Consider the following 22,740-nt stretch of genomic DNA (forward strand, 5'->3'; position numbering starts at 1 on the left):
TGATTATAAAGTTGCAAGAAACTTAAAAGAGCTTTCGTTGATTTGTAAATTGCCAAGTGGATTTATCCTGACTTCCTAAAAACGGTAATAAATAATTAAGAATCAAGAAAAGTTAGGCGATGATTTCAAGGTCGATAGAAATCGCTCGTCCGATATCCAAGCGAATCGAGAATCGGTTCGTCTGACAATTTTACCGCGTGAGATTCTCAGGGATTTTTGCCGTCAGGGAAGACAAAAGGCGTCCCGTCGTCCTGCCACGAGGATTAATTCCATACCGTGTCCTGCGCCATGTCCCACCTTTCTCTCTCTCTCTCTCTCTCTCCTACCCCTTTGTCTCTCCCACGCACACATACATATACATGGAAATGACTCCCGCCGTTTGCTCGCCTGCGCCGAAGAGATAGCTCTCCTCTCCGAGAAGAGGAATGATACTCGTTGACTCGGTCAAGCCATTCGTCTTTAGAGGCAGAAAGACCCGAGAGGGAGAAAAAGCGCGGAAACAAGAGTGTAGCAACAAGTAAAAAATAAACCCGAGTTGGTCTGCCGCTGCATGTGACAAAGTTGCTTTCCGAAAGAAATATGTCAGAGCCTTCGAGCAATTGTGGATGTTCTGTCTGTTTTTCGATTTTTTTTTTTTTTTTTTTCTCTCTTCTTTTTCGCTTCTTGAAATTGTGGCCAGACAAATTCTTCACAGTCAGAGTGTATAAATTGCTATTAATCGGTGTATAAAATTCCACGTGTTGAGAGAAAGGAGAGTAATATGATCTTTTTGAAACGGTTGTTGACATCGTCGACTTTAACCCTGTCAGTCACGGTGGGATGCTCAAAAACGTCAAACTTGAAAAATTTTCCAAATCCTAGCCTTGTCTCAATTTATTTACAACTTCAAGCGATCTTTTTTACTTCGTATAACCCCAAAAACGCTCGAGTAACGAGTTTCCGTGAAAATCATCGAATTTTGATCGTTTTTTCGATTTTGCATCCGCCATGTTGGATCCGCCATACTGGATCCGCCATCTTGGATTGAGAAATTATCAAATTCTGTCTTCAGATTCCGCGTGAACAAAATACGGGCCAAAATATCGAGTTGTAAAATGTGTGACTAAAAGGGCCAAGGACTGTTAGATGAAAATAATTATAAATGTAAAATAATCAGGATAAGAATCTAGCCAATTCTGCATGGGATTTATGTTCGCCAAATCAGAGGTTATCAACCTAATAATTGCAAAAAATTCAATAGATAAAATTGCAAAAATTTTACAATGATTTGAAACTTTGGAATTGACCTATTTTGATAGTTTTCCGATTTTGCATCCACCACATCGGATCCGCCATCTTGTATTCAGAAATTATCAAATTCCGACGTAAGACTCGTGATCAGCGATCTCAAAAAACCACCGAGCATCAAAATTCAAGGCAAAATATAGAGTTGAAAAATGTGTGACTGAAAGCGTGAATAAACCTGAAGTTATTAGTTCCTTAAGGATAATCGGAAGAAATAAAGATTATTGAGAAATTTTAGGATGACTTTCGGAAAATCGTAAAGGTGCGAATTACCGATTTTCCCAAAACATGCATCCTTACAGTAACGTTACTAACTTCATCCTCATCGACTTTACGATGTGAGGGAAATTTATCGCGGAAAGGTGAGAACTGACGATAATAAAATACCGCCGAACATTGTTTAACAGGTTGTTGGAAATCCTTCGACGATTTTTTTTTTTCTTATCTCAGAATCCGTTACTCCAGCTAGAAACGGTGGAAGGGTGCATGTTAATCTAACATTCCACAAGACGCGACAGGCATCCCAAGTCCAGACGGGCAAAAAACTTTGATCAAATACTCGAAAGGTGTTTGCGATTGATCTTTGGTGAAGAATCGCGACTACGGAAAAATGCGATATTTTATTCGAACAGAGTTCATATCTGTAGATCCAAGTATCGTGTGGAATAAGAAAAATTCATGAAAATGAAGTTAGCAAGTTTACTGTAACGAGGCATGTTTAAGAAAAATCCTCACTTCGCACCTTTAGCAATGTCCAAAATTTATTAAACCATGATAAACAAAACGTATTCTCATTTTGAAAAGCCAATAATCCATAAAAAAAAAAAAAAAACGTTCTAAAATTTCGCAACAATAACTTTTTTCCCCGATGTTTCGACGTTACGTTAACGTTACCAAACTTCAGCCTCATTTGAATTCGACGTTTCTGATTTTCATCGACGAGACGTCGACGGCCGAACAAAAAATTGCTCTCTTTCAAATTAGGCAGCACTTTTCCCTGCAGCAGCTGAGGGAGCGTGTAATTTATCCAATTCAAGAACCACTCAGCTCTCCGATTTCAATCGAGCCCCCGGGTTTTAACGCGAACGTCGATCTTCCTACGTGAATTCACGAAAATTCGATTCGATCCATGGTTTTACGGATTTTAGAATAATTCTGCACGCTCGATGAAAAATTGGAGAGGCATTCCGACGCTTCGATATTGATGTTTGGGTGGCCAACAAATTTATTTCCGAGGGAGGAATAATATCGGGAAGCTTTCCGCGCATCCGACTCGCCCCGAACCCTTTCTCCCCCCTTTGATATCACGTATTGATATTATTATATTTATTATTATACGACAGGTCGGGTTGCCTGCCTGCCTGCCTGCCTGACAGGATTACGCAAGGGTTGAATGTCCAGATCGACGTCAGTTTCCGGTCCTTTTTTCCTCCCCTTCACCGTTTTATTATCTTGTTTTATACACGGCACAGTTCGAGAGGCCTGGGGTGAAAAATAGTTTTCAACAAAAAAGAGAACAATATTACGCGCTGCTTTTCACCCCATCTTCGTTCCCTACATACATACCAACATTATACACATAGAATTTAATTATATTCGCAAACTTCGGTGTGGAATATTTATCTGCATGTTTCGTTAAAGGAATTCGTAAAGTTTCGGTTTTTACATCGACAAAATGTTTCTCTATGTAAATTCTCTTTCTTTCTCTCTCTCTTTTTTTTTTTTTTTTTGCCTTTTAATCTAGCAATCATTCCCAACTTTTACCAAATTACCAAAAGATCACGATAGAAGGAGAAACCCAGTTTCAAGATCATAGAAACTTCGGAATGGAATAACTTTGTTAAAAATATAACATATCCACAAATGGTACGTGCCACGTGATTTCTCCCTCCTCCCCCACCCCCCATTGAACAAGTTCAAGATAAAAATACGCGGGAGGTAAGCCAAAAGGCTTGAAAAACTCTCGTTAATTGGTTAAACAAAAAAACCTGAGAAACGGAAAAAAAAAAATAAAAAATATCCAAAACATCGCGAGATAAGAAGACGGGCGAAGCGTTAAGAGCGGACTGCATTTGACGTGAAAAGCGGCATAGAATCATGTGTGCGGAGGAGGTTGAGAAAACGCCTCAGAGGCGAGGGTGAGAATCGAGGTCGGCGAACGTCGATTAGAAGTGCAGAGACTCGAAATCGTTAGGTCGAATCGGTGATTTACGATTAAAGCTTCGGCGTGACAGTGTCGAAGTAATTGAGAATGATAATCACGGCGCCTCGGTGTTTCCGTTTTTGTTACCCCGTTTCTGCGTAAAGGAGTTTAAACGAACGTCTGTAGGCTGGCACTCGTCGTTAGTATCAGACGGTTTAAGACGACCTCGCGTCGTGTTTTTGCTTCTCCCCTAACGACCCTAACGACTTCGGAAAACCGAGAGAGATTTTCCCCGTCACCGTCAGCCTCGACGTCCGATATGCACCCTCCTCGGCCGTTCTACCAATTAGGTATAATTCACTCACGTTTCGGTCCCTCCTGATCTCGTCTCGTATCTTACAAGCATACTTCGTCTGCGGAGGTGGACGACAAAAGCTTCCCCCTCCCTCCGCCATGCGGGAAGAACGAGCTTTCGCTTTATTTTCCGTTTCTTTGATCATTCGTTACACGACAGTCTGTTTATCTCTTTCGTTGGTCGATCGTTGCTTCGCAATATGACTCATAATTGGTCGATTCGTTGATAATCCGATCGACTAATTGTGGCTTCTCATTAGTTAGATTATACGTTTGTCGGTAAGTTCCATTATTACTATTTATATGTGAGACCGATTCGTTCGGCAAAAGCGAAGATTGAAGGATCGGATGACGCTGTAGGATAGATGAGTAGACGAGTGGGCCTCATCGACTGGGACCCGAAGGATCGGTTCATACTCGAGCGAAATGGAGCGCAGAAAAATCAGCGCGTCGAATTCACGATCGTATTCATCACTCGTGGCGATGATTCGTCGTAATAATTTGTGCACAAGTGTATAAAACATAAACCGAACGCGATTTCAGACATTTCTTACGTACGTACGAAACGCGTTGTGCACGATTTAAATTAAATCAATGGTCAAATATATAAATATATTATACACGTATCAGGGTGAATCAATTGTCCGCTGGGGGAAAAAAAAAAAAAGAAACGGTAACAAAAACGGAAGAGGGGTTAAATTAAGGAAATAAAGACAACGCCTAGCGATTTTGTTTGTTTTTTTTTTTTTTATCGTTTTTTTGTATTCTCTTCTCGTTTGTTTTGCTTTTCGATTCGAGCACGCGTCACGGATCGAGCTGTCCCGAGGATCGAAAAGCTTTCGGACACACGGATACTTGGATGATATTTACGCGCCGCGGAGTTTCCGCCTGGCGGTCGCGCGTTCGACTGGGGAAAATAACCGCGCTTAGAGAAGCGGCGAGGGTGACGGAGACGGCGACGCCGGCGCCGCGACGCCTGAACGCCGATGCTGCTTGCCGTGGAACGCGCGCAACGTATCGGGTCCGGCGGCTGTCGTCCTGTCCTCTCGGAGCGAATTCGACGTGTGCGTATCTCCGTAGCACCGAGTCTCGAAACGAAGTATATTCACTATTGTGCCGGCGGTCCGTCGCCCCTGACGCCGGGGGCGAAATTGAATGGGCTGAAGGGCCGGGTGGGAAATACGGGGGCAAAGGTCAGCCGTCGCCGCCTACGCCGTTCGAATATCACCCTGCCACGTTTTACCAAAATTTATGCATGGCTGAAACCGTATGAAATCGTTTTGCCAAACTTGGAATCTTTCTACCAACGAAGCGTGTCGTTCTTTGACGTATTTAAAGAGACCCGTGTTTCGCGAATTTGTCAACGAATAATTTGACACGGCTGTTTAAATTATTTTTTTCATAAATATCAAGCTCATAAGTTGTCGTGTCAACATTTTTTTACCTTTTGTGAAGAACTTTACAAGATTCTAAGAAATCCTGATTTTTATAGGTTAATAGTCAGTCGAGATATTTACAATGAGTTGATGAGTATTCTGAACAGGTTGAATATTTATCAACGTTATTGTAAATATTCCCACCGAATTGGAGTATTTGTTTATAACTATAATTCAAATTCAGAACGCTTCGGGATATTTTATCACATGTTTTCATCTTTTACAGAGTTTTTTGGAAATCTTACAAAACTGTTGCGATTCGTTTCAAAGGACATAGCGCTATAAGATGTTCTCGACTCCGACCGCCATCTTTGCGATTATTTTCAAAAGCTGTATTCTCGATTTTCAGGCTATCGCTTTCAGTTCAAATTGATGCTAAGCTGTTCTTGCCATCATTTTATTCGATATTCAATTGCGCCGGATGGCTAGCGAGTGCGGAAAATGGTGTTACAGGTAAAATAAAATCTGAAGCGTGTCAACGGCGGCCATATTGATTTCGAGCAAGCGTTTGAATCGACTTGTTTTAATGTAACACATACGATTTTCGCTACGCATTCAAAACCAAAACTATCAATAACAGAATTTCCGGTATAAAGAACAGTTTGAAATTTCGTCAACGTCATGTAGGAGTAAAAAATTCTCTAAACGTGTAGAAAATTCTGTACAACGAATCGACATTATTCTCCTTGACCAGCGCTCACTCTAACGTTAAGAAATTCGGAATAAACATTGAGAGCAAAGGGTCAAGTTTCATTTCACGGATGGTTTCTCGGGAAGATTCCTGGCCAAATATACACTCTGTGTGCGGTCTATTCGCGGCTAGAATAAGGTTCAAAGGTCCTCGTTATAACAGCTGAAAACGTGAAATTTATGGAAAAATACGCTGATCACGAGCGCCGTTTATTCTTCCTCCAGTCTCCGCAGCTCTACTGAAATTTCTTATTTTATTCTTCGATCACTTTTTTTTTTCTTCAGTTATTCAAATTTTCATCGTTTGGCTTCCTTTTCTCTTCCTCGTCCTCTGTCCTCCAAGTTTGGTCATCCTTCTGTCCTCGGAGACTCTTTCGGCTCTCCATCTCCCCTCGGTAAGGTTCTTTATCGCTTCCACCTGCGGCTCGACCCAACGAAACAAGAGAACACAAGTAGTCAAGTGTCTTCTTGACTACCTACGCACTTTGTATACCTTTATATGTTGTTGAAGGTTACACGCCAACAATTCACCGCCATTTAAAGCGTCGAGCAATGTTTTACCCGGCCTGGGTAGAAAGAATTTCGTCCACAACAATGTTCACAAATTTACTACTCACGACAAATTTGAGCCATGAAAAAAAAACACGTTTTACTCGTTCGATTATTAAGGGTTATCTCCTTTTATCATTTTTCTCAAACTCCTTCAAGCTCACGGATTCTCGTTCATCGATAACGTTTTCATTCCAAGTAGGTACTTGAAAATTTTTCGCAACAACGCTTGCACGGTAGTTTAGATTTTTTTCTCCAACAAACGAGAAGCGATGAGTTCCACTGAAGCTTGATTAAATTTCAAAATTGAATTTCGTTCAAGGTTTAATACCTCGTCAATCCGCCATCTTTCTGACAAGTACAATTATCGAGTCTCTCTTCGTTCTCCAGCGGCTTCTATTTACATTTAATTTCACTCCATCAAAGATTATATTCTGAACTTATTACAGAAAGAAATGGGTCACGTGTCCGGGATGAACAATTTTTCTCTAGTAAGTATTCGACGGGTGGAAGAAAAAACAAAAAAAAAAAATCATACGACAAGTAATCGTCGACGTTGTGTCAGCATTGTACGTCTCACGTAGTTAAAAAAGTACAAAAAAGATCGTGAATTCGAAAAACGCGAACAAAAAACAGTAAATTCAGGCTAGCTCTTGAAAGTGGAGCGAATCTGGGGTTGACAAAGTTTCTAAGCAAATGGTTGAAATGATAACATGACGAAATTCTATCTCGATAATTTAATGAATGTGTTTTATTGTTATTCATTTTGGTATCACAACTTTAGTGGCATCCAGATTAAGTATGGTCAGAATTTTTCGATATAACAAATAATGAGTTGAAACCATCGAGTTATCACCAAAAAATTAATTTTTTCCAGAGTGCAACCATTGATCACTTATTTTTTCAAACGAACAAATTATGCAAAATGATATTCTTTTGCGAATCTTATTTACAACTTATCTTCGGTGCTTCTCCCCCGATATTCTCCACAAATGAAGAAAAACTTGTTTCAACCGCCGAGACATCAATATATCGGTAATCCAATAACCGTGAGCAAATAAAAGAACGTATGCATTTCAATTCCAGCGAAAAGTTATATCACGAGTTTTCTACGGTCTCGCGTGGAAAGTGGAATTGAACCCAATGCGTGCAACGACTCAAAAAATAAATACTATTTAATAAACGAATATTTCACCCAGCTTTATTTTCACGTTGACCGTTACTGTCTGTTTTTTATGTAGTGACCACCACCAGACATTTCCCTGCCAAAAATCTTCATGTGATAAATCATAAGATGTTACGAGCGAAATGAACATGTAATTTATTACAGGATTTGTCTTCTAGATTCAAGAAAAATGTATAAACAAATCACGTAATAAATTACAAAAACACGAATCATCAAATATACTAGATTAAAAATCATGTACACGTGACTATAGCATTTTTGATCTAGTACATCAGATGATTCGAATTTTTGTGATGCATGACGTGATTTTTTTATACATTTTTCTCTAATCTACAACATAAATCATGTAACATATTACGCGTTGATTTCGGTCATAACATTATACGATTAGAGACACGGTCATTTTCAGTGGGGTTTTCTTCATGCTTTGCAGAAAAAAAATCATATTTTCAATCTGCCCTGACGAAATGAAATTCTTTTAGTTTTTATAGAGTTTTTGCATGAATAATAAGCTTATTGAAAAATAAATGGCGTAAATCAGGTTAGAATTTTTAGATATTCGAATTTAAAATTGAAAGAAACCTCAGAGTTTTCACCATTTTATTATATTTAGGCATATCATTTTAAGTTCATTCTCAACAAATAAAGTATGTAGATCTTTACCTGGAGCCAAAAAAAAAAAAAAAATCAGCTCATTATATACTTTTACATATTTTCTCTGTATACTATACATAGACTAGATTAGGTAGTACACATAACTTGTACCACAATTACCTGTACATGCCTACCAAGAAAATCAAAACCGTCATATCGTCTAAACGATACCCATTCAATTACGACATCATACAACCAATTGCAACGAACGAAGAAACTTTTCTTCGCAGCAGTACGTGTAATTCATCACTCTCCGGTTACAGTTTTTGCGCGGACTTTGACTAAGGGAATTAGACAAAGAGCCTCTCCGAGTCGGGATGAAGAACCTTTCGACGACACGGCCGCGGGATTAATGGAGTTTAGAATGTATCGGGGGTGAGAAGAGAGGCAAAAAGGAGGCGGGGAAATCCGAAGCCTGCGTGTTTACGTCGTCTAACAACAACCAGGAAGTCGAGGCGAGGACAAAGCACCGCCAAGCTGAGAAGCTCGCGTGCCTCGAAGAGGCGGCGAGGCGATCCAAACCGATCCAAACCGAGAAAGAATTAGTATATTGTGTAACAAGGGGGCCAAACTAGAACATTTCGAGCCGGGCATGAGCTTGGAATATGAGTCGTAGGCAAGCCGAAGAAGAATATTACAAATACGCGAGGCGAAAAGAGCGTCGCCTTCTTGTTGCACACGAAATTGAGGTTAGAGTTGCGTAATGTCAGACTTGTTCGCGGCTGCGCATGCGCGCGTTAGAGAAAAGACCACCTTTAACTCCTGGGACTTGAAAGTGGTCTTTTCTGTACTCCGCGCATGCGCACTCGCAGACTCAGTCGACCGTCGGAGAAACGGGTGATTTTTGTACGAAAAACAGGCGTGGGAAAACGCGTGAGACATGCTCGCTTTGTATAAAAGATGTAGAAATGGTCCTGAGCCACGGTTGTGTAACTTGCGGCGTTTCTAAGCTCGACGGGTGATCCCGGTTCATATTCGGTTTTATTACCGCCTATCCTATCCTCGGGATCCGGGCTATATATGTGAGAATGTATGCACAACTTTTCCAAGAAAAGTAATAACGCTCTCTTAACAAAAATAAAGAAGGAATAGGAAGAGGAAGTGGAAGAAGAAAACCGTTAAGATGGAGAAGAAAAAGCCAAAGCTCGATCATCCGACCTGGCTGCAGGAATTTCTCGACCGCACGGTGTGCAGAAACGCAATAAAAGAAATTCTTTCGATCCCAATTCCTCCCCAACCAAGATTTCGCGTGACTCGACAACCTTTACTTTTGGAACAACTCTGTTTTTCTTTTTTTTTTTTTCTCTTTTATTCTACTTTTGTCGTCTGTCACGCGTATGCTTTTCGTGAAATTTCTCCCACGCATTGAGAAGAGAAATGTACGGAATATATACGCGTAACGAAATTTTAAAGAATTTCCTATTCCAAGGAAATTACAGGGAAATTTTCAAAATTCATTGATCCGACTGTATGTTCAAGAAAATGAACAAGCTCACACGTATGTAATAATTGAACATTATTTATATTGTTTTGAATTGTTCTATTCGTTCATACATCGTCAAATTATTGCACTGTGTGCCTATACTATTATCATACATCATTCTCTGTCGTCTTAATTTCTTATCGGACTGTAGACCAACGATTTTTATCCTTAATTCGATACATTTCATAGGAATGACAACTTTGTTACGAGTATACAATACTTTTACACGATCGTTTCCAGTTTCAACCATGATCCGTAAAAATACTTGATCCGCACGATGCACAAATACGACTTGGCAAGATTTCCATCATTTTCCCGGAGAGCTTTCCAGTCTTTTGAATTTCATTGTAACAAATCGAGTGTGCAAAAGCAGCCCGTCACGGCTCTACCGGCATCCAAATTTAATGTAATCATATGAAAATTTCATTCAAGTAAAACAATCTTTCTTACAGTTGTGAATATTTTAATCAATATTGGTAATATCTGACCTAACCTAAAGTCTAAATCCTAACCTAACCTAACCTAACATGACCTAGAACATAAATCCTGACCTAAAACGTAAAACCTAACCTAACCAGACATAAAACACAAAACCTAACCTAACCGAACCTAACCTAATCTCTATCTTTAAGAGTTTAGTCAGCGTTCCATTCCAACTTGATTTACAAATACCGTTAAATATGCAAAACTATTATCTGCTTGCAACGAAATATAACCTAAAATCTGACCAGCCGTTGTAGCTACCCACAAAAAACAAAGAGAATCAAAATCGGTTCGGTAGTTCTGAAGTTATAAGCGAACGTACGCTCATGAGTAAGACGTTGTTATATATGATATCTACCTATGGAGAAGAGGAGAAGAGAAAAAGAGAACAGACGAAGGATGAAAAGGTGAAAAGAATTTCTTCGCGTGGTCAACGAGGTCGTGGCAGAAAAAATATACGAGAGAGTAGTATGGGTGAAAATGATGGAGGATGTGAAACACAGGTGCTTGCGTGTGTGGAAGGGCTGCATGGTGGGCAGGGGGGGGGGGGGGGGGAGGGCACAACACGTTCTGTCTATCGACCAGCAGGCTATTTCCGCAAAGGGCGAATATCTCAGGGAAAATCGTTGGTGACATACGTGTGAAGTGTGCGGTTATTACACTGCAGTCTATACGTTCTACATACATACGTATGTATGTATAAGCGTGAAAGTATATCGAACAAATCGAATATATCGATTCTCCGTCTACCCAACATTCGCTTTTCGCTAATACCGCACGTCTGCAGGCTTGATGTAATGGGACGAAGATCGAAAGTGGGAGGGAAAAAATGTGTTACAGACATGCTTGTGCTAGGGAATTGTGTAAAATTAATTTTTTCGAAGCTTCAGGCAAGCTGTGCGATAAAAACCGTCAAGAAGACAAGTTTTTCCTCAGCTCTAATGTCAGTTTGCAAAACTGCAAGTCGCAGTGAAAGAAAAAATTACACCACTTAGAAACTAATAGAATAAGAAATATCCATCGCCAATTTAATAATACAGTTAGTGAAATTAGCTGAAGACCTTAATTGCACATAACATTCACATTTTACAACACACGGAACTTGATTTCAGCCGGCAAATTGAAATTCTTGTTCAAGTTATATTTTTCATATCACTGAAGCAGGTGCGATAGATTTTTTCTTAAACTTTCAACAGGCAATTGAAAGGTCGAAAAACTACCGGTTTTAAAATCGATAACTATGAATCAAGTTTTGGAAAATCAGTTTTTTCACGAGCCTGAAGTTGGTATCGTCAATAAAAATTACTAAAAAACACTATTTTCTTAATGTTGAGCGTGTTTTGTTTTATTACCGTTTACTGAATTTCAGGTAATTCGAAAATGGCAATATAACCGTTTTTCCTCAGCATGAATCGTTGCAATAACGTTAATAACTTCAATATGATGTTTATTCATAAATCTGTATGTTCGGTCAAGAAACAAATTGAAAAGGGTAAAATCAAATAATCATCAAATAATTGGCAGTTATTAATAAACCGAGACGGTTTGCTGTATCGAATATATTTTGCTTACACCAAATTCTTAAAGCTCATTTTTACCGTGAATGAATTTTACTCGAATTCATACCTGACACGCAAGATTTTTGATAAAACGAATGTATTTGAAGTATGTACGACATATTTATTGTGTGGTACAAACTGTCTTGATTTCAAACACTTTGTTCGTTCGGTCAATTATAACGAACTTAATGATAAATTCAAGTTGAATCGATTTGAAGGAAATAGAACGATGTGAAATTTGATGTACGGTATGGTTTTTTCATTCTTCTTCTTTTTTAAACAGAACAGTATCATGTATCAAAGTAGCTGTTGTTCAGTTTCGGTAGCAGAAACGCGCTTCCGTCGAGGGAAATTATTCTCACCGAACAAAGTTAGCTCTGGGATTGACCCGATTTTTCTCCAACATAAACGCACAAGCCGCACGCTTCCGGATAAGATCGGAAACCCCGATTTCAGGCCAAATGTTTTCTTCCTCCATTTATTCGTCGAAATTGTTTTCCGATAGAATTAATTTCTTTTGATTAGATACTATCTCAACGAAATTATTTTACTATTTATTATACCGGGAATTCTATTCCAAATAATCAGGTTTTAATAGCCTTATCGATCTCAATTTAGTTGAAACCTTTTCAAGGGATTATGACAAGTGAAAATCACCCATTTGTATTTCTTTTTTTTTGTCATTTCATTTTATTAGCTTTCCTTACGCAAATATCTTTCGGCTACAATTCGATCATTCTCATAGTTTGTCCTTTCTTAAAATACTGGAAAAAATTCTTGGAAATTGCATTCTTTCATCCTTATTATCTCGGAATCAATCCCACGATGAGATCATTTTGTCATATCAATTTTTACGGGAGTTTCAGATATTTCAATGATTAAAAAATTTTATTCTTCATCTCGATCATACTTATTTTTTCAAAGCACTTTGAAATTCTGAAAATGTTCGACACTTTTTTATTTATAACGAATTTTTAGAACGTTTTGGATTTCAAACTCCTCTTAAATGTCAAATGAAAAATGATCCGATTGTCTGACCGACTTCAAATCCTTGAAACAAAAATATAATTTTTGACAATTTATAAAAGAATGATAAATAACTCTATGAAATTTTATGAATATTCATAACTCGAAGATTTACGCATGAGAAAAAATTTGAATAAAAAAAAATATCACAACTGAAACTTGACAAACTAGTTCTAGATATAATTATATCGAAATGAAAAATAGTGAGACTCAAGACTTGCTGATTATGAGCTTTTTAGCATGGAATGAACCATAGTTACATAATTCAAGTGTGCTGGAGTTTTCTCTCATTTACAGTAATTCCTGAAAGAATTTCTAGCTGCCTATTTCTCTCCAATCTCTAATTTCAAAAAACGGTCGATTCGATTTCAAAGACGAATCGACGTGAAAATGGCACCCTCGGGCTCGTTATCGGGTAACGCCATATACATCTATATGGCATACATATATAGTATACGTATAACTTCTGCAGTTGAGCAGGGAAGAAGTTCCCGCGCCAAAACCGTCAGTCGAGGGTACATTTCCGGTCCCCCGGCATCCGGAGAATATCGAAGGGGTATATAAGGTGCGATTTACTGGCGGAAATTACCGGGACTGTACACGTCCGCCTGTTCCTGAAGAGAAACGCCGATTGCCGTTATGCTGCAGAGGGCGAAGAATCCGAAACGGATCGTGAAATTAGTTCTTCGAAACACGTCGCGTCGTCACGCCTAAATGATTCGGAATTGTAGGATCTACGGCTACTTTACAACTGACATTTACAAATCAGTAATCAATAGACGTCGTCGAAACTGCTGCAGATTCTTTCGAAAAGTGTTGGAAACTCCGTTACCGACAGAGTAACCTTTCAAATACGTAGCCACAACAGTTAGACGTAGAGATACTGTTGTGTAAGATGACTTTGATGTTTAGAAACAGGCATTTTACAGCTCTGATCCCATAATACAATCGAAATATGTTGGCAACACTGATCGCTGCATTTTGTTTTAGTCTATGGTCTTCTTCCTCGAAGCCAGACCAATTTTTTTTTTTTTCGATACAACAAACAAGAAAATTCAGGTTAAAAGAATGCGCGAGAATTTCTATGCTGGTCCCAACCTCTCTGAAAAAAAATCAATAATGAAAACACTTTTTTTTATTTCGCGAATTAAGTCATGTGTTGCAAGAAATTTTAAATTTAGCTTTTATTAAAGCGGAGCTTGCAGGAATCTCCGACCTCCTCTTTACGCTTCGTTGCTTCGTTACACAAATCTCCGTTTGCAATTATCATCAACGAAAAATGCGCGAAACAATGGCGCCCATTGTGCCTCAGCGTACAGTTTTCACCGCTCGTTTTTTTCGTTCGCTCGTTTCGTCGGAGTTAATTGCTACAAAGTAACGAAGGGTCGCTGAAGACCCGGCTTTTAAGCAAGAGATACACGTTTCGGGAATACACGATTACCCCCCTGCACATCCTCGAGTCTTGAACCAAATTCAAAAATCTTCGGCTCCTCGGGATAAATTCTTCTTCAAAAATCGACTTTGTAATGTAATTTTTCAGAAATTTTACCATCGGGTATCAATCAAGGTTTTTTAGAATCAATTTTACAGCTGAAAATGCTTGGCTCATTCGCGAATCTCAATTCGGTCCTTGCGTGACAAAAGATGACATTTTTTTGACAGAAATTATAAACATTCAGATAGATTCATTCGTCTAGTATTTATCGTTTTGTCAGATGTAAGAGATAATTGTTGTATTTACAAGCAATTGATTTTGCCTAAAATTTTACAAAATATAACCGAATAATTACAAAACGAGGTCACTTTTCGCCAGAGTTTCCTTCGATATTTCACTCAATTTTCATTCGTTTTTTTCAATAAACTTACTTCTAAATCTCCTCGTCGTCGGCTTCTAATTACGTTCCTGTGCCAAAATTACTCCGCGTAATATCAAAGTTCGGGATCAGAGATTTATCACCTCTTTTCATACAAGCTATATGTATAATCATCACTCACCGAGTAGCTCGCAGGACTCCGCGAACTTTTAGGACCAGGATGCAGGAAGGAGGCGTTGGAACTGTAACGAACGCCGCTCCTCAAGTGTCCCCATCCGTCCTCGATCTGCGGTTCTCTTCTTCGACTGAAATTAGCAAGGAATAAAACCTTCGATCACCGCAGAATTTTTTACCAGAGGATTAAATAACTTTCAAGATTTGAGGAACGAATTTTTACCGTAAAGGAACCTCAATTCCGGTCAAAAATCGTAGACATCGAATAGAATTATCACGTTTTCTGCTAAGAAACACCATCTTGAGTATTTAAGTAACAGGTTTGTCATTTTTTCGAAAATTATCGAAACTATTGTGATAATTTGATGCCTGAAAAAAATTTTACGTCGAAGCTCTGTAATTAAACTGAAAAAATATATTAAGCAAATTTAATTTTGCTATAATTATGAAATGTTAAAATATCGCAAACTGTAATTCGGCTAAGTAATTGCTTGAGGCAAATCTTCTTTTTACGATTCCGTAAAAGAATTTTACTAGAATATTTCAGCAAATATTAACGAATGAAATTTTTTTCACTGCAAAGTAATTTTCATGCAGTTTTCAAATCTTCAGCAAACGCGAATGTGAAATTTTATTTTTATGTAAAATTTTAGTAATCTAATAAATTCACAATACCAATTACTGTGACGATTTTATTTGCTTCTTTTGCTGTAAAAGTGCTCGAATTCCTGTTTCTCCTTGGCAAAATTATAATAATCGATGAAGTTTCTCGGGTCCGAGAATACAAACGAACGAATCATTCATCGAAGTTTAACATTCTTGTCTGACCATCCCTGGAAGGATTTACAGCACTTGCACGCATGACGTAACAACCCTCTGAGACTCGTCCGTTTATATATGTTATCCTATGAGTAAGCCTCGTATTTGTTAACAAAAGTAGAAAGAGGGTTCAATAAAGAAACGTCAAAATTTAGGTAGGAGTTAATTGCAACGTGATTGATTACCGATGGATTCTTAATTGAAATCCTTTCAAACGAGACTCAAGTATATTTGAAATTCCAAGATATTTCTTCGACTAACGATGATATTTCTGAATCGCAATATCGATTTCGATTCACTGCGGTGATCTGTGCATGAATTAGCAGTTTTTAATTGAGAATTGACAAATTGATATACCTTATACGATGGAACAACAGCCAGGGAGATAAAATATGATTGATCCGGGCTGTCGTCGGATTGAATATTCGCCCTTTTCCATCCCTGGCGAGACGGAGCGAAGGAGAAAAATACATATAGATCGGTAAGCTGGAACGATGAAGGTAAAAGGAGGAAAAGAGGTTCGAGGCTGCGCAATTATCTTCGGAATCTAAATTACAGCGGCGTTGCCGCGATAGATCCTTTTTAATTTTCCCTGCAACCCCCGACTCGTTTCGAGATTTCGCCGTGATGCAACTGCAGTTTCTTTCGACGTGAACTGAGATACGAACAGCCCGTAAAAAATCCCATGGCCCAGATGCTCGAGACCCGAAACGACGAGGCTGATGCGGCCAACTCTCGCCACTGACGATGATTGCTCCTGCGTCCATCTCGTGATTAAAAGCTAGACCTTCAGGGACCACGATAAACGCACCGTTGAAGCTACAAGCTTTCCCACAATTTCCGTCAGGCAGGAAAAAAATCTTAACCGATTCGAGCGAGATTTTGAAAATGAAATGACCAAGTCGTACAGAATAATCGGTACGATACGATATCGAATTTATTAATACAGAAATATTTGACTTTTATAGGATTGTTAAATCCAAGAGTTCAGTTCGGGACTTGAAAAAGATAAAATGTTTAAGGGTGAAAATATAAAAAGTCAAATGAAAGTATCGGCAGAATAAATTTAGAAGTGTAAAAGATATTTAATGGGAATTCAAAAATCGAAAAATCTTATCGTAGAATTTTATTTACTGTACAAAAGGTACGTAGAATAATTAAATAAATATAGCATCATTCAAAGCCATGGGAGGTTCAAAATGTAGAATTCCAAAACCTTGAATCCTCAGAATAAATGTTGAAGTGTTAACATGCGTAGAATTTTAATATACACGGAAGTCGAATTTGTTCAATTTCGAAATATATCGAAGTCAAAATATAAAAAGGTGAAAATATAGAAGGCCAAAATAAAAATTCAATGTTTTTTTATAGTTCTATATTTTCAGCGTTCTACGTATCCAAAATGCTATAACGAAATAGATTTTCGCACGTTTAAAAATGAGATATTACGACCCATCTTGAACCGTGTTGCCTTTCTACATTTAAACACTCCTGAATATTCCACTTTCAGGGAAAATAGTCTTTTTCTTCATCTCTCTCAAAGTTGGCTCAACGAATTTGAAGTCCGACCTGCCGAGTAATGATCCGACAAATAGACTATCAACCACTCAGCTTGAGACCTTAGAATCAAAGGGCAAAATCGATATAATCAAGCAGCAATCCCCAGAATTACTTCCATCAATTCGATGTCAATACATCATTTCGAAAACAGATTCTGAAATACCTGCTCAAGTGACAGCTTTTCAGGGAAGAAGCTTCGGGCCAAGTTCGAAGGGCAGGCGCTTTGATTTTACCTTGATACTCGATTACAACGGTGAGCGATGCGAAGGGGACAAAGTGCGTCTGGGTTCGTGTAATCAAACGTTACGTAGAGAAACGCACGGAACGAGACGTCTGCTCGTTAAAAACGTGACCCGCAACCCGCGAACGAAGCGGGGTTCGAAGGGCATGAAGATGGGAAGAGGGGATAAAGGGCTCGACCCGCGTGTTTTAGCGAGGGGTGCGCTCCACGACAGGATAAATTTCATTTCGTTTCCTGAAATTTCCATTTTCCCGCATTACGAACAAATTCAAAGCCACAGTACAGTATGTGACGAAAACCGCGAGGGCTTAGCCCCGCGAATAAAATTTCATCGAGTCGTCGCTCCTAACTGTGTAGGAAAAAATAAAACACGTCATTTTCCAATTTCACACGTTATAAAAGAAGTTTTCCGTGAAACTCGCCGTTCGGTGTCACCAAACGATCAGCCGAATCGCGCGAATCGTGGGTAACTTCATGTGCTGTCTTACCGACGCATCTCTCGTCCGTCGGTAAGTTAGAGAATCGGCAGACAGTGATCCTTCACAATATTGAAAAAAGATGATATTGATACTGGTTAACATCCATTATATCTTCAAATGTCGAATAATTGGAAACTAAAGATTTACTAGTCTTAGATTTTCTTTGTGAAATCATTATTGGGTGTTCTGAAGAACAGATAAATTTCCGACAACTCAATATGATATCACGATATTTGTATAGAAACATCTTACAATAAACCTATAGATATGATCTTTCAAATAAACAAGCGAGTAAATAAAAGATCCCTGAGATGAGTATATTTCTCAGATTCTAGTCGTTAATTCTGAACCACCCGGTATAACGTGGAACATCAAACTCCATTAATTCGTGTTCAGACAGGATTCGGAATCCTTGATCCCGAATAATATTCTCAACTGGAATAAGTTAGTTTTTACTCTTTTTTTTTTTTCTCCGTTCTTTTTAATACTCTATGGAGGTACGATGAGCGAAGATACGCAGCCAAGTGTTTTGTTCATGTTGACGTTGATCTATTACACTTCTAGCAGACGATGATATGCAAAGCTTCTTATCTCCGCTTGTAATCGTTAGTAATATTTCAGTTCTCGATTGCTATTTAACGAGAAATTTTCGTGCTTCGGAAACAAACTCGAACATTTTAAAACGTCAGAAGAACAATTGTACGGTAAAGGTATCGAATTACAACAACAAAACTTAAACTCTAAAGAATCTAGTTGGGTGTACTCGCTTCTTTGAAATATTGCTGTCAATAGATGGCGCTTCGTACATCAAAATGCAAAACCTTTCCCGTTGCATGTATCCAATTTCCTATATTAAAACCCGTGAAAGTAACTCCCAAGAGTTTCGTAATGAACGTCTGAAGGGATTGAAAAACCGTAAAATTTACTTTGCGTATACGGGAATCAGAGGTGGGAGTAATGCTTTTATCGACCACGTGACGGAATCTAAAAGCCTTCCCGAACCGAGCGAGAGATCATTCAGCCGTTATACGACAGTTAAATTCATTCGGTGTTCAGACGAGTGTTAAATCCGGGTGAAATGATCGACATTAGACGCAGGGATGGGAAGGAGAGCCGGATCCGAGAGAAAGAGAGAGAGAGAGAGAGAGAGAGAGAGAGAGAGAGAGAGAGAGAGAGAGAGAGAGAGAGAGAGAGAGAGAGAGAGAGAGAGAGAGAGAGAGAGAGAGAGAGAGAGAGAGAGAGAGAGAGAGAGAGAGAGAGAAGAGTCCCAAAATAACTATCAATACACACGAAGCTTAAGGTACGTGGGGGGGAATTAATTGGTGAGAATCATCTGGGACGCCGAATCCCTCGGCTGCAAGGGTGTATCTCGCGTATAATCGCCCAAGAGGAGAGGAGAGGAAGCGATCAAGCAATTTCGGGTCTTCCAAAGTTAGCTAATAACGAGCCCGAGAGTGAGGCGGGAGGGTTGCCACTCGCATAATAATAATCGGAGATCTGGTTTCCAGTCCTCTGTCTCTCCCCTTCAAAAAGCCTGATATAGACGAATGCAGAGGCCCGCATATTATCGCTTTTCCCTCAAAAAACCAATTTCAATTTCAATTTATACGCACCTCTGCAGCGTGTACCTACGGCAGGAGAGAAAGAAAGAAAAAAACAACAACAAAAACAACCATCAATTTTCGCATCTTCTCTTTCATCTCGAATCCGTTGCACACGTGTTATTACATTCATAGTTGTGTGAGCGTTGTTTTTATTTATTAATTTTTTTTTTTTTTTTTTTTTTTTTACGCGCAGGAATTCAAAGAATTTCATAAAAGCCACACGCATATACCTACAATAATAAACCGCACATCAGGGAAAGTTAATGAAGTCATCGATCAACTATCCAGCGTTGGAATGATTTTTTGGTTTTTTATTTTTTCCACATCGCGTATAATGGCAGGAAAATTTTATGCACCAGCAAGGTGACTTTGGTTGTAAAAGGTCGTACAATTTTTTATTTTTTTATTTTGATATTTGCTGAAGAAACACTCAAAACGCGTATATGCACTAAAATTATCCGGGAAAAGGAAATAAAATTGAAAAGGCCTTATGTTTGATGGATACGCTCTTTCAGCCCTGAAATGTATTTTTATTTTATTTATAAGATTTATAAAAGATATGAGGTCCGCTACTTTTCCGCTACTTTTCCGCTTCTTTCATAAACGAAATGAAAAGCTTTGAAACGTAAAGATTCGTCGATTTGGGAAAGAGGATGTTCAGAATTTTTTTTTTTTTTTTTCTAAAAAAATAATGTCAAGCGCAAGGGTATAAGGTCGTATCTACTAACATATAACCTTACACCATCAGTGTTTTATCGTTAATTGATCCACTGTTAAAAATTCAACGTATTCAAAAGCATCCTCACGTTTTTGACGTAAATACATAGGAGCAACAAAAACGCCTTATCACATTTACGCGTGGTTAAAGGTTGTGTAATCGCACATACGCCCTTATACCATTAGACGCGCGATATCTTATCCAATCGAATTAAGATCGAAAGTTAAAGATGCATTGGATGCGTACAGTCGAATAGAAAAATTATCGAAGCAAAAACCTGACGTAATCCAAAGTTGATAAAGTGATTTTTTTTTTCCTACTTGACCAACTCAAGAAGAAATCTATCTCAGGCAATTCCTAGGAAATTCGTTTACGAATGAAACGAGCTATTTTTAGCACGACAATTGTACGAACTGTACGGATTTTGAGAAAAAATATAATACGATTTCTCTGACGTTTTCATAACTATTGGGATTGTAACCTACCAATGCGTGATCTGGTGGAAAAAAATCAAACTAATGTAACCAGGCTGACCATAAAATCAAAAACTTAGGTTATCTGTGGTGATAAAATGGCGCCGACAGCGAAACTCTGACGTCGTGAAGACATTTTTCAATATAACACGTTAACTGTTTACGGTGGAAGTGTAGTGTTACAACATTTTTTTCCTTTATTACAGAATGTCGTTCTGAAAAAATTAACTTCCGCTTGATCGGCTGATTCAGTTTCACTTCTGCGAACTTCGCCTTTTCGTTCCGACTCATTTTCTTTACCGACCGTGGTAAATAGTCGAATAAATGGTTGAAAACTGGACTAGGTAACAGACGCGTTTAAATGTGCGAAATAACAGCTAAGCCTCTAAGCGGGTTTAAAAAAAAAGAGGTATTTGGGCGATTTTGCCGCAAAATTTCTGTCCGTCCCGTCAACGGAAGGTCGTAAAATAAGTCGTAAAAAAGCAAAGCTTTACGTCGGTGTTTTGCGAACGCGATCGTACAGCGTCGTTGGATGAAATGGATGGAATAAAGAAGAATTAGCAACACGTCGTCGATACGTGACGGTTTTTCTCATACTATTTAATTAAACATCGTTTGAGGTGAATTTCTGCCGAGAAATAAGTAATTAAAAAACAAAAAAAGTAACAATTAAATACAAAAAAATTCCAAAAAGAAAGAATCAAGACAAACAGCGCTAAAATGAACACAAAGGTGGACTGAAGGTGACTTCAATAACCGCTTATGAAAACCTCGAATGGCACTCGGAACGACCGGCTGACGCTTTTTGAATTAATCTCTACTTCTCCGCTGAACTATAATTGACTCTTCGAATGAAGGTTTCCAGTGCAGCCGATGAACCAGTAAAACCATTTACGATCAAGACCCTGTCTGATCCAGGTATTCCTGCACAATTTAACGACAGTTCGGGACAGTTTACCGTTCTATTTCTCTATTTTTTTTTTTTTTTTTTATTACGTTCCATTTTATCTTCCACAGTTCAGACGCTTTGCTTCCTTTTTTTTTTTTGATAGAAACTGCAGGATTGAATCTAGCTTGTCTGATTGGATAAATAGCCAATTTCGTTTATCTGTACAACGTGGCTTTGATATAAAAATTCGATTGAAAATAGGTCAATTCCAAAGTTTCAAATCATTCTAAAATTTGTGCAATTTTATCTATTGAAATTTTTGCAATTATTAGGTTGATAACCTCTGATTTGGCGAACATAAATCCCATGCAGAATTGGCTAGATTCTTATCCTGATTATTTTACATTTATAATTATTTTCATCTAACAGTCCTTGGCCCTTTTAGTCACACATTTTACAACTCGATATTTTGGCCCGTACTTTGTTCACGCGGAATCTGAAGACAGAATTTGATAATTTCTCAATCCAAGATGGCGGATCCAGTATGGCGGATCCAACATGGCGGATGCAAAATCGAAAAAACGATCAAAATTCGATGATTTTCACGGAAACTCGTTACTCGAGCGTTTTTGGGGTTATACGAAGTAACAAAAATTGTTTTAAAGTTGTAAATAAACTGTGATAAGGCTAGAATATGGAAATTTTTAAGCCGGCACGCTGAGCATCTCACCGTGACTAAAGAGTTAACCCAAAAACCACGAAAAAAACTTTTAAAACATGTTTGTTTTGTATTCTGTTCTCTCGATAAAAATCGCAGAAAATTTGTCAAAAGAATTACCTTCGACGTGTTTTCTGACTATTGAAGGAACCGTAAGACAGACACCAAATTTTTTAAAATGGTGGAAGTAGCTCAGGGCGGTCGGAGCGTGCGAGCTGCCGGGTGGTCGTCAGTTTATTCACCCCCGGGATGAGGGGCGCCTTGTAGACGCGCCGCATGATCAGAAATTCACAGAATCTACGGTCTGTGTCCCGGCAATTCTCCAGAGAAATCGATAGTCTCCGACCTACCCCATCGTCTGAATCGATCGCCGAGAGACCGACCCGGTGCGTTAAAGTAAATTC

At 38.6% G+C, this 22,740-nt stretch overlaps 1 protein-coding gene across 14 annotated transcripts in view; it reads right to left on the reverse strand.

Annotated features, from left to right (window-relative positions):
- Positions 1-22,740, reverse strand: part of LOC107221776 (pleckstrin homology domain-containing family G member 5) — a 164,319-nt gene that overhangs the window by 106,903 nt on the left and 34,676 nt on the right. For 8 of the 14 annotated variants that reach the window (XR_006904021.1, XR_006904020.1, XR_006904019.1 and 5 more), the window contains exon 1: positions 3,793-4,438. Coding sequence is in view for 1 of the 14 variants with exons in the window: in XM_046738167.1 (XP_046594123.1) it covers positions 14,843-14,966 (124 nt within the window). In the remaining 13 variants the exon portion in view is untranslated. Of the gene's footprint in view, positions 1-3,792; positions 4,439-14,842; positions 14,967-22,740 lie in introns of those variants that run through there. The other 6 variants (XR_006904012.1, XR_006904015.1, XR_006904013.1 and 3 more) reach the window with 1 other exon arrangement.

This window comes from Neodiprion lecontei, chromosome 4 (genome assembly GCF_021901455.1).
Source record: "Neodiprion lecontei isolate iyNeoLeco1 chromosome 4, iyNeoLeco1.1, whole genome shotgun sequence".
Taxonomy (NCBI): Eukaryota; Metazoa; Arthropoda; class Insecta; order Hymenoptera; family Diprionidae; genus Neodiprion; species Neodiprion lecontei.